At 36.9% G+C, this 12837-nt stretch overlaps 2 protein-coding genes across 2 annotated transcripts; one reads left to right on the top strand and one right to left on the bottom strand.

Annotated features, from left to right (window-relative positions):
- The first annotated feature begins 1226 nt into the window (after window positions 1-1226).
- Window positions 1227-5543, top strand: LOC136284347 (histamine H2 receptor-like). Its single transcript, XM_066174567.1, has 3 exons — window positions 1227-1248; window positions 3415-3733; window positions 4255-5543. Exons 2-3 carry the CDS (start codon window positions 3432-3434, stop codon window positions 4958-4960), a joined length of 1008 nt encoding a protein of 335 aa, XP_066030664.1. The 5' UTR covers window positions 1227-1248; window positions 3415-3431; the 3' UTR covers window positions 4961-5543.
- LOC136284348 (beta-2 adrenergic receptor-like) lies at window positions 5401-10893 on the bottom strand. Its single transcript, XM_066174568.1, has 3 exons — window positions 10717-10893; window positions 7327-7715; window positions 5401-7173 (listed from the first exon to the last, which is right to left on the bottom strand). The coding sequence occupies exons 2-3, from the start codon at window positions 7686-7688 to the stop codon at window positions 6552-6554; spliced, it is 984 nt and encodes a 327-aa protein (XP_066030665.1). The 5' UTR covers window positions 7689-7715; window positions 10717-10893; the 3' UTR covers window positions 5401-6551.
- Between the last annotated feature and the right edge of the window lie 1944 nt (window positions 10894-12837).

Genomic DNA, 12837 nt, shown 5'->3' on the forward strand with positions numbered 1-12837 from the left:
AAACGCTTTTTACACAAGGTGCATTACACGTAGAATGTTTTTGAAGGGTGCAGCTGATAAAGAATTCATATCACGGAATGATTTGCTGTATGTGCCAGCTCCTACCTGGATAAAGTCCGTAATGTTGCTACAACCCTTGTTTCAGAATTTCTTTTTTTTTTTTTTTATAAAGAGGCCCATTTCGCGTGCATTTTTTCTACTATTACGAATAATTTTTTTTTAAATTTTATGTCAACTATCCATATCTTAATTGAAATCTACAAAGTTTACATTTTGCACCCGTAAATTTAATATTGGCGTTTAAATACAGCAATGTCGGGAAAAGATGACGATTGAAATGTTTGAATTGGAGGAGGCAGGTAGACAAAACCCAGATAGCTTCGAAAATAACCACAACTACGTTCGGAAATAATCTTTACATGTTTCAGAAGCACAAAAAAAAAAAAAATTTCATGGACACTAATAAGGAGGGATGACTTAATAATTTTTTCTCTTCTCCAATTCAATTAAAACTCTTTTATTAAGACATTCAGCAAAATCGTTCGGACGACAAATCGTCCTGGAAACCACTGCATAAACCCAGTTATGTTATTATAAAGTTTCGCTAAAGAGAAAACGAGTATTATGCGACTTTCTCCTAATTGAAAAACAGCTTATAGAATGTTTAATTGAACTTGACTCTGAAGTCTACATCTCATGAGTTATTAATGAAGATGGTTCCGAAATAGTTATTTCATTGGTTTACAGTACGTCTGAATGACCTGAATATACAACTTTTTTAAAGCCCGACTGAAAGGGAGATAATTACAAAAGATACACCTGTCGAAGCAATTTGTTCCAGGTTTTATTTGCATTGTGTGTTTTCTTTATGCGAACTATTTACCCTCTGAAAGCCCCGCTTTATAAACTTAAAAGAATGGGTTGGGGTCTTTTTTCTGAAATTGTAGGTTATAGAGTCTGGCGTAAGTTTTCCAAAAGCGTCTAGAACACTCCGCGTTTTTGCAACAAATCACGACGTCGCTGTCCGATACAGAACGTTTAAAAAGATTTATTCCTGGATGACACAAAATTAGGTGAAGTATCAAATTGGATTTTATGTTTTTAAATTCCGATTAGCTTGTTGAGTCTCAACGGACAGTTTCACCTTCATTAAACAGAGCCAACATGAGTCAGACGTCAACTGAACAGAACGACTCTCGGTTCAACAATGTTTCCACGGTTTGGCGCTGAATAACTTCTCAAATTCAGGTAAGAAAACAATGAATTCTACGAGGGTAATATGTTGCTTTGTTCTCTTATGCCTAAATTATGCTAAGAGAGATTTGAGCAAGACAGACCTTTGACAGGCATCGCTAAATTGTCTGTTTAAGATGAGGATGTCCCAAAAAAAAAAAAAAAAATTCAATTTGCCTCGGTCCCTTGAATGAGCTATTTTATCGCAGTCTGATCATCTTAATTAATTTTTTTGAGTTCGTCTTTTTCATATTTTTTCAATATATTTTTAGGCGTTCTCGTATTGTTTTGGTTAACTTTCGCCTCTTCGATGTTTCGCTCCCTCAGAAATCGATTATTTAACTACCCCATAATTTAACGGCAATTTCGATGTCGCTCTAAAGCAACTCAAGGTAAACAACGCCGAGTCAGTCATAGGAATAAGATTAACTTTGTAATTTACTTATTAAGAAATATATGGAGGAAAATTTCTTGAAGGATTGAATCCAATGAAATATTTACTACGTAATAAGTTATCACAGAGTGATCCAAACCGACCACAGAGCTCAGTTAATAATAAAGCAAGTTTGTTTTGATATCCATCAAATGAATAATTAACTAATGTAACTCGAATTTTAATGCGAATTGAAAAAAAAAATTCGCTGTACAACGATACCATTAAACTCTTCGCCTCATCAGTTATAACCCACCTAAATGCATAATTTTCTTTGCTACAAAGTTACCATTAACCAATTACAAGGTAATTATGAAAATTGCGAGGCAAAAATCTGTTTTGAAGTTTAGCTAACGTCTCATTGCATAACAATAACAAGAAAATGGTTAAGAAGTACACTTAGCCCCTGTTTTTTGCATTGACCGGCCCTGCATTATAAGTTTGAACGAAAATGCACTATGGATAGCCTTGTTTTTCAGTCTTAAATCGTACCATTACTCATTTCTGTGACATATTTTCGTCATTTAAGCTTCATGATTATCCTCATTATTTTTTCACCTTTTTCGAGTACAGGATATTTCTACTTGACTTCAACCATCACTGATAAATTTCAGACTCAAAAGTAGAATTAAGAACACTTGGAGAAACGATGTATTTATTATGGAACGGGTTGAATTTTCTAAGCGACTCGATTACTTATCCCTATTTTTATTAAACTCTTCGTCAGGATTTTTTAGTCGCCGCCATACCCAAAGAGTTTCTCCGTTGATGCGAAGATAGAATAGCGGGTTTAAACTACCTTTCAACGGCCGAGACATGTTTAAAGCAGGGTTGACGGGGGACTCTATGAGCTCTGGAAAGAGCTCCCGATCAACACACTGCATTTCTTATCGGTACACATGGCAGAGTTTTAAATTTTTGAGATCTTTTTTTTCTGTTGCTTCTGCAAACGAAGAGTGTTGTGATTAACCTGTTGTAATAAACGCTGCCCATGGTTATGTTTCCGAATTCGCACAATCGCAAAGCTTGGGAAGTCGGTATTGTTAGTACAGTATCTCAATTTCAACTCTTAATTGCTTTTGGGCTGAACATATTAAGCAGACAGTTAAGGTAAATTAGCATAAATTTTCTCTTCCAAATAGGCCTTAAAATTCACGGTTTTCTCTGTTAAATATTAAAATTACTCTGTTGTCTCAGCTAAGCAAACTTATTCATGGACACCTCAGGTTGCTTATCATTCAGTCAAGTATGCCTATAGACACAAATACAATTAGTTTCTGATGCTTTTTAATACTCGTCTCGTATGTGAGAACCATTTAATTACTAAGATTTTACATTTTTTCAGACTCTCTATAACTGCCGATTTGCCAACATTATAATTAATGAATTGGTCAGACGTAGACTAATATTCAGTGTATGATAAATTGTACATATAGGCGAGAAAGCTCAGTTCAAATCTCAAAAGGAAACAAATTTAGTTCAAATGGCATCAAATCTTCCCACAGATTTGTTTGAGGAGTATACATGCGTTTGGACTCGATTACCTAACCTGCTATGGGTTAATTTTGTTGTTTTTTCCCCCTTCATCCTGCATGTATTGCTCCAGGTTCTCGAGTTTTCCTCTCCATAAAAATCCACTCCCCAAAGTCCAACTTTACTTGATATCAGCAGACAAGAAGAGCCACTGCTTGGTTGTTTACAGTTCCGATTTATAATCATTATTTTATTTTATTTTTTTATTCATGTAGATGACGAGTTCGATGACATGAGTGAAGGTCGTTTCCAACCTGTTGTAGACGTTCCAGCGATTGCGTTGGCGGTATTTATAGTCATCATTAACAGTTTAGCTTTGATAATGGTGGCGAAGAAAACATACTTGAGATCCATCACCAATCTACTGCTGTGTAGCCTGGCTTTATCCGACCTCCTTACTGGCTTGGTCTCTGTGCCACTGTTTATCACGTGTAACATCGTCCGTAGATTAGCAGTTTGTCTCACTGAAGAGCAATTGTCTCGGTTCATCTCAGCCTCTATTGTGTCTCATCTGATGTCCGTTGTGATTGACAGGTAATGGAAATATAGTAAAGATTTTGTAATCAAAATCTTTATTTGTAGAAAAGCTTGGTTTGGAAAAATGAAGAATTACAACCATATTGAAAACCATACCATGCTTTTATTCTGAGTCTCTCATAGCTGTAGTTTCTTTTCTCAGGAAGCTAAATGTACGTTCTCTCCAAATAATATGTGAAAGAGGTTGAGATCAGAAACAGAAATCGAAAAAACCAAACAAGTAAAAGCAACCCTCAGCTGGACTAGTGCTGGAGTTGCGCGCCGGTCGCAAATATTCCAATTTTGAAGAAGAAAAACCACTATTTCTTCAAACGTGTGCCGCTTGAGCACTCATATAATTGAGCGGAAAAAAATTGAGACCGAGACAAATTTTTCATTAATTGTTCTAATTGTTAAGTAACCATGTCAGAAACGTATAAAGAAAGGATGATAATGATAATAATAATGATAATAGATGAACACGATAAACTGATAGGAATGATAAAACCTTAATTAAGGAAAACGACTTTCTTTCTTAGATATCTGGCAATTGTACACCCTTTGCGGTACACGTCACTGGTAACACTCCGCAGGTGTGCCATAGTTATCATCTTTATCTGGACATCATCGGCCGTCACTGCATTGGTGCAATTAACTTGGCTCGATCCATTCAACCACGATCCACACGACGAAGACCTGACGGACTCCTTCCAAAGAACAGAACTCGTCTATGACATACTGTTTCTCATTCTATTTTTTTTAATTCCTTTGATGATCATGTGCTTTACCTATGCGAGAATAATCTTTGAGATAATTCGTCAAAGTCGTAACATCCGGCGAGAAAATACGCCCAGCTTACCAAACACTAGGAAGAGATCTAGGAACCACCATGAGTGGAGAGCCATTGCAATCTTCGCCGCCATGATGTTCGTTTACATTATCTGTTGGCTGCCTTATTTTATGCTTCGCCGATTCGATTTGTCGGCGTTGCCAGACACTTTTATACTGGCTGTTGTTTGGTTGAGGTACCTTGTGTCGCTTTTAAACCCTTGTATGTACATATTTGGCAAAAAAGATTTTCGAAAAGCTCTGCTTGAACATGTGCTACCAATGAAGCTGCAACGAAATTCCTCGTCTACGAAATCAACGGCTTTAAGAAGTACTGTAAACGCCGACGACTTCTTTAGTAGGAGAGGTGGAGGTTACACGGAAATTGGCAGAAGAAAGGAAACTTCAGTTATCTGATGAATGCCTTTTTAAGCCTGAATCTGAAACGTGATTCTCACCACTAGTTGCCATATATGAATGTGTAAATATGTTAAAAAAAAATTGATATGAGTCAAACAACGGTTTCACCCTCTAACTGATGTTTTTTTCTTTCCTCGTCAATTCAATGCACTAGATTGTGTATCTTTGTAATATAAGTAGACGATAGATCAAAACTGCTGCATGAAAAGGGAGGAAAATAAATGGTCCATACATGAATCAAAGAATGATTTACTGATAGGTCCTGTTTCAGAATTATTGCATCTCACTCAAACACATGGGTGGCGAATGGCCTGCTGAAAAATCGTGGTTCTCGCAAACTTTTTCTCCTATCACGAAATCTTGTCCGCGATAACCTTCGAAGTCCCGTTCATAAAGCAGATTTTTATGTGGGAGTCTAGCATTCCTCAGTTCAAATATTTCGAGTCTGTGATTTGTTTTATTAATAGCCAGAGATCTCATTAAAAGATAGCTAGAATAGCGTAGAGTTTTTTCTTTGTGAGCCACGGAAGCCTTGTGATCGCTTTCAAGTTTAAAAATATTGCAACGTGGAAGAAGATACCTCTACAGCACGACTTGTACAGCATAACATAGAATAACATAGAAAACTCTTCACGGCCAGTGGCTGTATTGTTAATGATTCAATAACTGATATATATCAAGAAGTTTCGGGCTTTTATTTGGCCTTTCTCTAGACTCCATACTTCAGGTTGGAGAACTTATAATCAAAAGAATGTAAAAACCGTTTCGATTTTTTTGTCAAGTAACTGTAGAGTTGAATCAAATTCTACTATCTTAACAAATAAAGAACATAAGTAATGCAATGCATATAATTGCCTCAACGTTTCTCCCGCTGAAACATTTTACATTTTCTATTATAGAAACTGTGGATTTTTACTTGGATTTCAAGCACTGAGAAAATCGGTAAAAGCACTCGTGTAAAATTGCAATACCTGTGTTTGATACCGCCAATCTGCCGCTGACACGTCACTCGCTTTTCGCATCACTTCGTCAGTATGATAAAAGAATGACAAAGCGTATACCGTTAATAAAGTCGACTTTTCTTATCAGCAAAGGCCTATGCTATTTATATAATAAACTACATGGTTGCTTGCAGATATGAAATTTCTCTTCTCGTGTTCAACGCAAGGTATCGAATTAAATAAACGCTCGGAGAGAAATTCTACATATACGTGCGCCCATGAATTATTCTTTATGTATTCGGCTAAGGTATGGGTTTCATTTTCCAGTGGGGGTCTTACGTTCGCATACAATTCAAGTAAACTAGCATACAACTTGATTGTTAATTGTACTCAAAAAGTTTAATTCTTGTAGATATTAGTCTTGTTGATAAAAACGGCCTCGCAACTGGTGAGATATTAATTCCGTCAGCTATAGCTCACAGATTGAAGTTTTAGAACAGGGTAAAATTTCTTATGATCAAAAGAATGAAAGTATAACTGAAGCGGAATTAACACATAGCAGCCGACGCCTTAGTCGTATCTACGTCTGTTGCCTCCTCTGGGACAGATTTACAGATTCCACGCTTTGAATGTCCTTGCATTGTGTTTTATACTGTAGCCCCCACACGTTTGAGCGGAATCATGTCTTTATAATGGTAAGGTTTATCTTTCCTCCCTGACCACTTCAGAGCCAATCGGAAATCCTTCTTTCCAAAGATGTATAAACATGGGTTTAGAAAGGACGACAGGAATCGCAGCCACAGGATGACGTACATGATAATAACACTTATATGATCCAGACGATACAGTCGAAGGACGAAGTATGGCAACCAGCAAACGGCATAGACCAATAACATTACTGCAAAAGTTGTCACAACTTTCCTCTCGACGTATTTCAGCTTTCGAGAATCCTGGCTATCAGGAGCAGTTTGCTTTCGGAGGAATTCGATCTGTCGCGAGACTTCATTGAAGATTCTTGCATAAACGAAGACCATACAGACTAACGGAACAACAGTGAAAGCAAGGACGCATGTGACGTCATAAATATTCTCCTTCTTAATTACGTCAGGGGTGAGTTCCTGATGTGGGTCGTGATCTACTGGGTTCATCCAACTTAGCTGGACCAAAGCCATGGTAGCTGATAACAACCAGATACTCAGAATGACAGAAATGCATCTTGAGTGAGTAAAAATCGCCTTGTACCTCAAAGGATGAATAATGGCGAGATACCTAACAGTTATAGAATCAGACTTAATAGTTAAGGTGGCTCTTCACAGTTAAAGTCACTGCTATTTTAAGAATTAACCTCATTGCTATTTTATAAAACAAAACAAAACGAAACGAAAACAAACAAAGAAGTAGTAGCAGCAAGTTCATGTTTACCTGTCTACGCTAACAGCCACGAGGTGGCAAACGGTTGAAATCGACGTAAATCGCAGCATTTGATCCTCAGCAATACATATTCCAGGCTTATGTAATAAGTTGCACATCAGAAACAATGGTATACTGATCACCCCGGTTAGGAGGTCTGATAAAGCCAGGCTGCACAACAACAAGTTTGTTAAACTTCTTAATCTTTGTTTCCTTGCTACTAAAACTATGACGAAGCCGTTGGCCAAGAGGATTAATATTCCCAGAGTTATTGGAGGTATGTCAACTGGGAGCCCCAAGCTGTAATCAGAGGTTGATGAGTTATCGGCTGAGGTACTGTGCGACGATTTGGTGGTAAGGTTCATGCTTGGCATTGTTGTTCAGTCCTAAGAGAATGTTTCCTGAAAAATACAAAGGAAAAATCTAAATCAATCGTGCCATTAGACAAGCCGCTTAGAAGCCGCAGTGTCAATTCATCGACTACCTATTGTCAAGCACGTCTTTTTACTGTGCCCGTGAGTTATTCGTGGAGGGTTACAAATACTAGTTCAAATGTATGCTATGGAATATCTCTCGAGTTACAGGTATTTTCACTGTCAGTACAAATTAGTCGTTTGGCGAGCGTTTGTAGCGAGGGTCAATCTATGGTATACCGCTGAAAAGTGTTGAATAACTAGTTAACGCCATGCCATATGAAGTAAAAAGACAAGCACAATCAATGCGAGGATAAAACGCCTACTTAACCCAAATCAATTTCCGCCATTAGAAATCATTAACCGCCATAAGGCATCATTCGCCTTCATCAGGAGTCGTTCGACGTCATTAGACCTCATTCCCCGCACCAAGGCTCCGTCATGAGATGAGACGAAGCCGATTTCTTTAAGAGACATCATTCACAGTTCTTATGAATTTTTTAGGATACTTTACCACAACTTGGTAGGAACCATCGCCACAAAACATCGTTTGTTGTCACTACGCATCATATCCAGTCATTAATTGTCATAAACGATCATAAGAAAGTCATTCACCGACATTGGAGCTCTTTGAAAACACTTTTTCACTATAAATTATGACAGAGTACAAGGAATGTATGTTAAATTAAATGATTTTAGGCAGTCTGGTGAAAGAAATTAGAGAGTGATGGCGCCGTTTGTAAAATTTCGGCGAGGATAGGATTACTTACAGCACAGAATGCGGACGATTAGAAGCAACACCGCTGAATTAACAATGGCTATTTTATATGGCATGAAACAAATCACATAACAGTGTTTGAGAAAATGTATTTATCAATAGATGATTGATCAGTATATGATCACTATTGTTTGAGAAAGCAATCGATAGCAATATGAAATAAAACATAAGGATGATGATTTTCAAGTAAATTTATTACAGAAGCTTCCCGGGAACTGAGAAACTTGGATGTAAGAAATGGCTGCAAACGACAACAGAGACACGTTGAATATTCTGGGGGGGGAGCACGTGAGTCTATTGTTCTCTTATCTATGAATGGTAGGAAATACACAACTATTGACTATCCAGCTCTGCATACGTTTTAGTAAGTCTGAATCAGACGATGTACAGATACAATAGTGTTTTAATCGTTTATTGATTTCCCAAACGGCAATCAGCATCAATAAACTATTGAGAAGAAATTGTCTGATATCAGATACCTGATTGGTTTCTTGCCATTGATATCTGATCGGTCAACAGGTAGACTGGAGGCACGGGATTAAATATTTATGAAGGTAAGGCAGGAGAAGTATATTTAAAGTTTTACATCGATCAATACCACCATTGACATATGTAGCTAAAAGGAAAAGCAGGTGTTTTGTTAAGTACCAAGTTCAAGATAACACAAAGGAAACACTCACGCTAACGCTTGGAAAGTCAATTTTTCAAATGTCCTGTTCCTACTTTAATTATTCACTTTCAATCATATCTGTTTCGTGTTTTCTTCTGGAGTATGCGCAACACGTACAAAAGAACTCAGTAGGGTTTCTCTCCAAGATCGCTCATCAGATCAGAAAATGTCAAAGAGAGGTTTTGAAAAAATGTAGTAGAGTAAAGACTGTTATTTTTGGACAAGAGTTCGTTTTGTCCTGATGCCTTTTTATTGCCTCAAATGTGAGAAGCCACTCAGTAGCACTGGGTTCTTGTGAGTTTAATATTTCATTTGAATTTAGATTGAAGAAATTAAATGAGTACCCCTACCTCACCCTCCTACACTCCTCTTTACAATCACGTACGCGTTTGCAGCTAACTTTCGTTCGATCGAGCGGTTGATCAATCGTGCTCGGAATTAAATTCTACCGATAAAGCATTTAGATTAACTTCCAAACGTCAATTGGTGATCATCCTTATGCTGACATAAAAACTACACTCATGGAGCCTTATTATGCTATCGTGATTAAGGCCTTTTTAGTGCGTCCCACACCAATTAATTCTTCATTATGGTCAGAAATTAAACCTGCCGGTATTTGACCTTCTTACGCGCTATGGATCCCACGCTTTGGAAGTTGGAAAATGGATACTGAAACTAGGGAATTTAGATTTTAACCTGCTATGCAAGTAGCCCTCTTTTCCAGTAAACATACTAAGACCTTTTTATAGTTAACTGCATAAATGAAAATATCAGCGTTGTTTTGTTTATATTCCAGTTTTTAATCTCCCAATCCATTTTTTTTGTCACGCTAGTTATTCAGCTGAAAGAAGTCAGAGGAATTATTTCTTTCTTCTCTCTGTTGGCATTTGCCTCGCGGCCTAGCAAAGCAAAACTAGGTCGTTTTAAATACACTGGATCTCATAATGAATATCATCTTTGGACCAAAATTATATTGAAAATAATTTAAATATTATTCTATGTTTCGTAAGAGTTTGATCGAATTTTGCCTGAGATCAACTAATCTCATAACTGTTGAGCTATAAATCTCGAGGGTGCCTTTAATAAATTAAAATGATAGTTAAGGTTAAAATTTGGAAAAATATGTTAAGATGAAAAAAATGAGGATAACTTTTTTTCTTTCCTATATCTGTTGGCATTTGCCTCGTGGCCTAGCGAGGCAAAACTAGGTTCAACACCAGCTGTACATCGAATGCACTGGATCTCATAATAAATTTCGTCTTTTGACCAAAATTATATCGAAAAAATTTCAATATTATTTTATGTTTCGTAAGAGTCTAATCGAGTTTTTGCCTGAGATCAACTTAATGTGGGAGCATGCAGTGTTGATCACCGATACTGAGCGTATAGAGGTTATAACTGTGATTGATATGTACCGGCAACGGAGAACTAATAACAGAATCTTCATAACTAAAGTAAGGCGAAATAAAATATTCAGCAATGGCGAAGTTGGCGTAAAGAGCTGTTATTTGTTTAATTAAGCTACTGAGTTCAATTCTTACCTTTAGGCTACGATGAAGAATGAGTGTGAAGAGGAAACTGTCGCGTTAAAATAAAAATCATGGACTAGGAAATACGACCAAGTGCGGAACTGACTTGTATTCCACAGAAAAAAACGAGGAATATCCAGGTGAGTTAATGTGTTTACCTTCACAATTACCCGTAAGGTTTGCATGCAGAGTGCTTCAATTCTGTCTTAGCTTCGCTTTATTTGTTAATTATTATTATACGTGTTCATGAATTGCAAATTAGCTCAAACATTGTACTCGTAAAAAGCTTTCCGCTTTCTTTCAGAAGCTTACCGTCTGCGATTACCAAAATGTTCAGAGCATGCCTGTCGAAAGACTGCCTTTGTAGACATTCAACTGTCTGGAAGGTTTATCGGCTTTATCGCAGGGACAATTTCAAAATTCAACATCAGTAATTATAGTGGAAAAAGAGAGATCCTGCGAACGTTTGATTTTCTCTCTTCTCAGAATTGAGTAGAAAAAATGATATATTGACTTGTTTCAAGAGATTACAAGATTCCTTTTTTTATGGAGCAATTCATTAAAAAAGAAATGAAAAGCTAAAATAAAAAGTATGAAGAATCTAAAAATGCTAAGAAACTGAGATTATTTTTATCTTAAGCAGAAGTATAAGTTGAGGATAAGTTTCTGCAGCGAAATCGAAGATCGGTTCGTTTATTTACATAAAAGTGGACGGCTGGTAGCATCTCAGTCTGTGATATATGCAAGAATTCACATCCACCGCATAGGAATATGTCTCTCTTGATATATTGTATGCAAAAGTGTCAACTACAAACCGATGATTAGCAAATTAAAGAAAAATTTTCAGTAAAACCAAGCATATTTTCTGCACTTGCAATATTTCATTTTTCAATCACATTGTAACAGATAAAATTTGTTACTCACGAGATGTGGGCGATTTGTTGAAGATACGATATCATTATTACGATATCGAAGGCCTTGGCATGTTTCACTGAAAATGAAGAAAACTGAGAGGAATAACGAGTTGTTGACACAACTAATTTTGTTTAACCCTCTATCATCCAGCCGGATGGGAAATGAATAAGCGACGAAGAGTAATTTAATTGCTTCGGCTACGGAGCAGCCAATAACTTTTCGTGTTTTATGTTCGAAACACCTCAAAGCTGCCTGGAAACGTGTCAAGATTAATTTCCCCTGCGCTAAAACAGAAATTAACTAGTTTTCATACCAAGTAAATTAAATTGTCTTTGTTTCAAGCTAATAATTTGAAGTCACTTTAGAAGACGTTCGTCCATTTCATTTGCCATTCAAAACGTACAATTTTTACGGCTTCCGAATCGAAACACTGCCGGTCGATTCGGAGGCGGATTTTCCAGCTGCCACTTCAAAAACCACTTTTACATTTACGGGTATTGTTGACATCTTCGGTCAGTAGAATATTTAAGCATTACGGTTTTTCTTATCGAAACTTGTTAAAAGGTTCTCACTTTTGTTTTTCAGTTTTTACACCGTTAATTTCGAAATGTCTGTTAATTCACGTCCATATTTAAATGAGACTAAAAAGTGTAGACAGCTGATCGCAAAAATTGTGAAACCGAAAAAGTCGACCCGTATAAAAGACAAAAACATTAGCGTCGTCTATGCTTCTGAATTATTTTTTTCCATGCAGAAACTTTAGCGAATTTAGCAAAAAGTTGTTTCTTTAATTTCCCAAGCTCAATTCCCTCTCCGCCAAAATACGACGTATGCTTAAGGTTTGTCTTTAACTCATTCTTGTGAAGGGGGAAAATAAATAGAAAAAAATCCTGTTATTTGGGATGCATATGCAGATATTGTTTTTTCATGTAAACGGCGATCTAACATGATCGTGTGGTGTGCTTTGAGCTGCCTCAGGTTTCAAATGGAAAAAGTGGCCGGGGGGCGCTTAAAGCTTTTCGACTGACCTTTCATGGCTTTAAGAATTATTTCCGAATTAGAAGCTCCAAATGGTCCATCGCAGAAGATTAGGCCAACATGGTTTTTGTTATCGATGCTTTGGGTATTGTGAACTTTAACGAGAGATTATATTCCCAGTCATTCCTATTAAAGAGGAATTCTAAAAGTCTTTAATTTATGCGGTGCTCGCAAATCGCA

This window comes from Pocillopora verrucosa, chromosome 11, assembly GCF_036669915.1.
Source record: "Pocillopora verrucosa isolate sample1 chromosome 11, ASM3666991v2, whole genome shotgun sequence".
NCBI classification, from domain to species: Eukaryota; Metazoa; Cnidaria; class Anthozoa; order Scleractinia; family Pocilloporidae; genus Pocillopora; species Pocillopora verrucosa.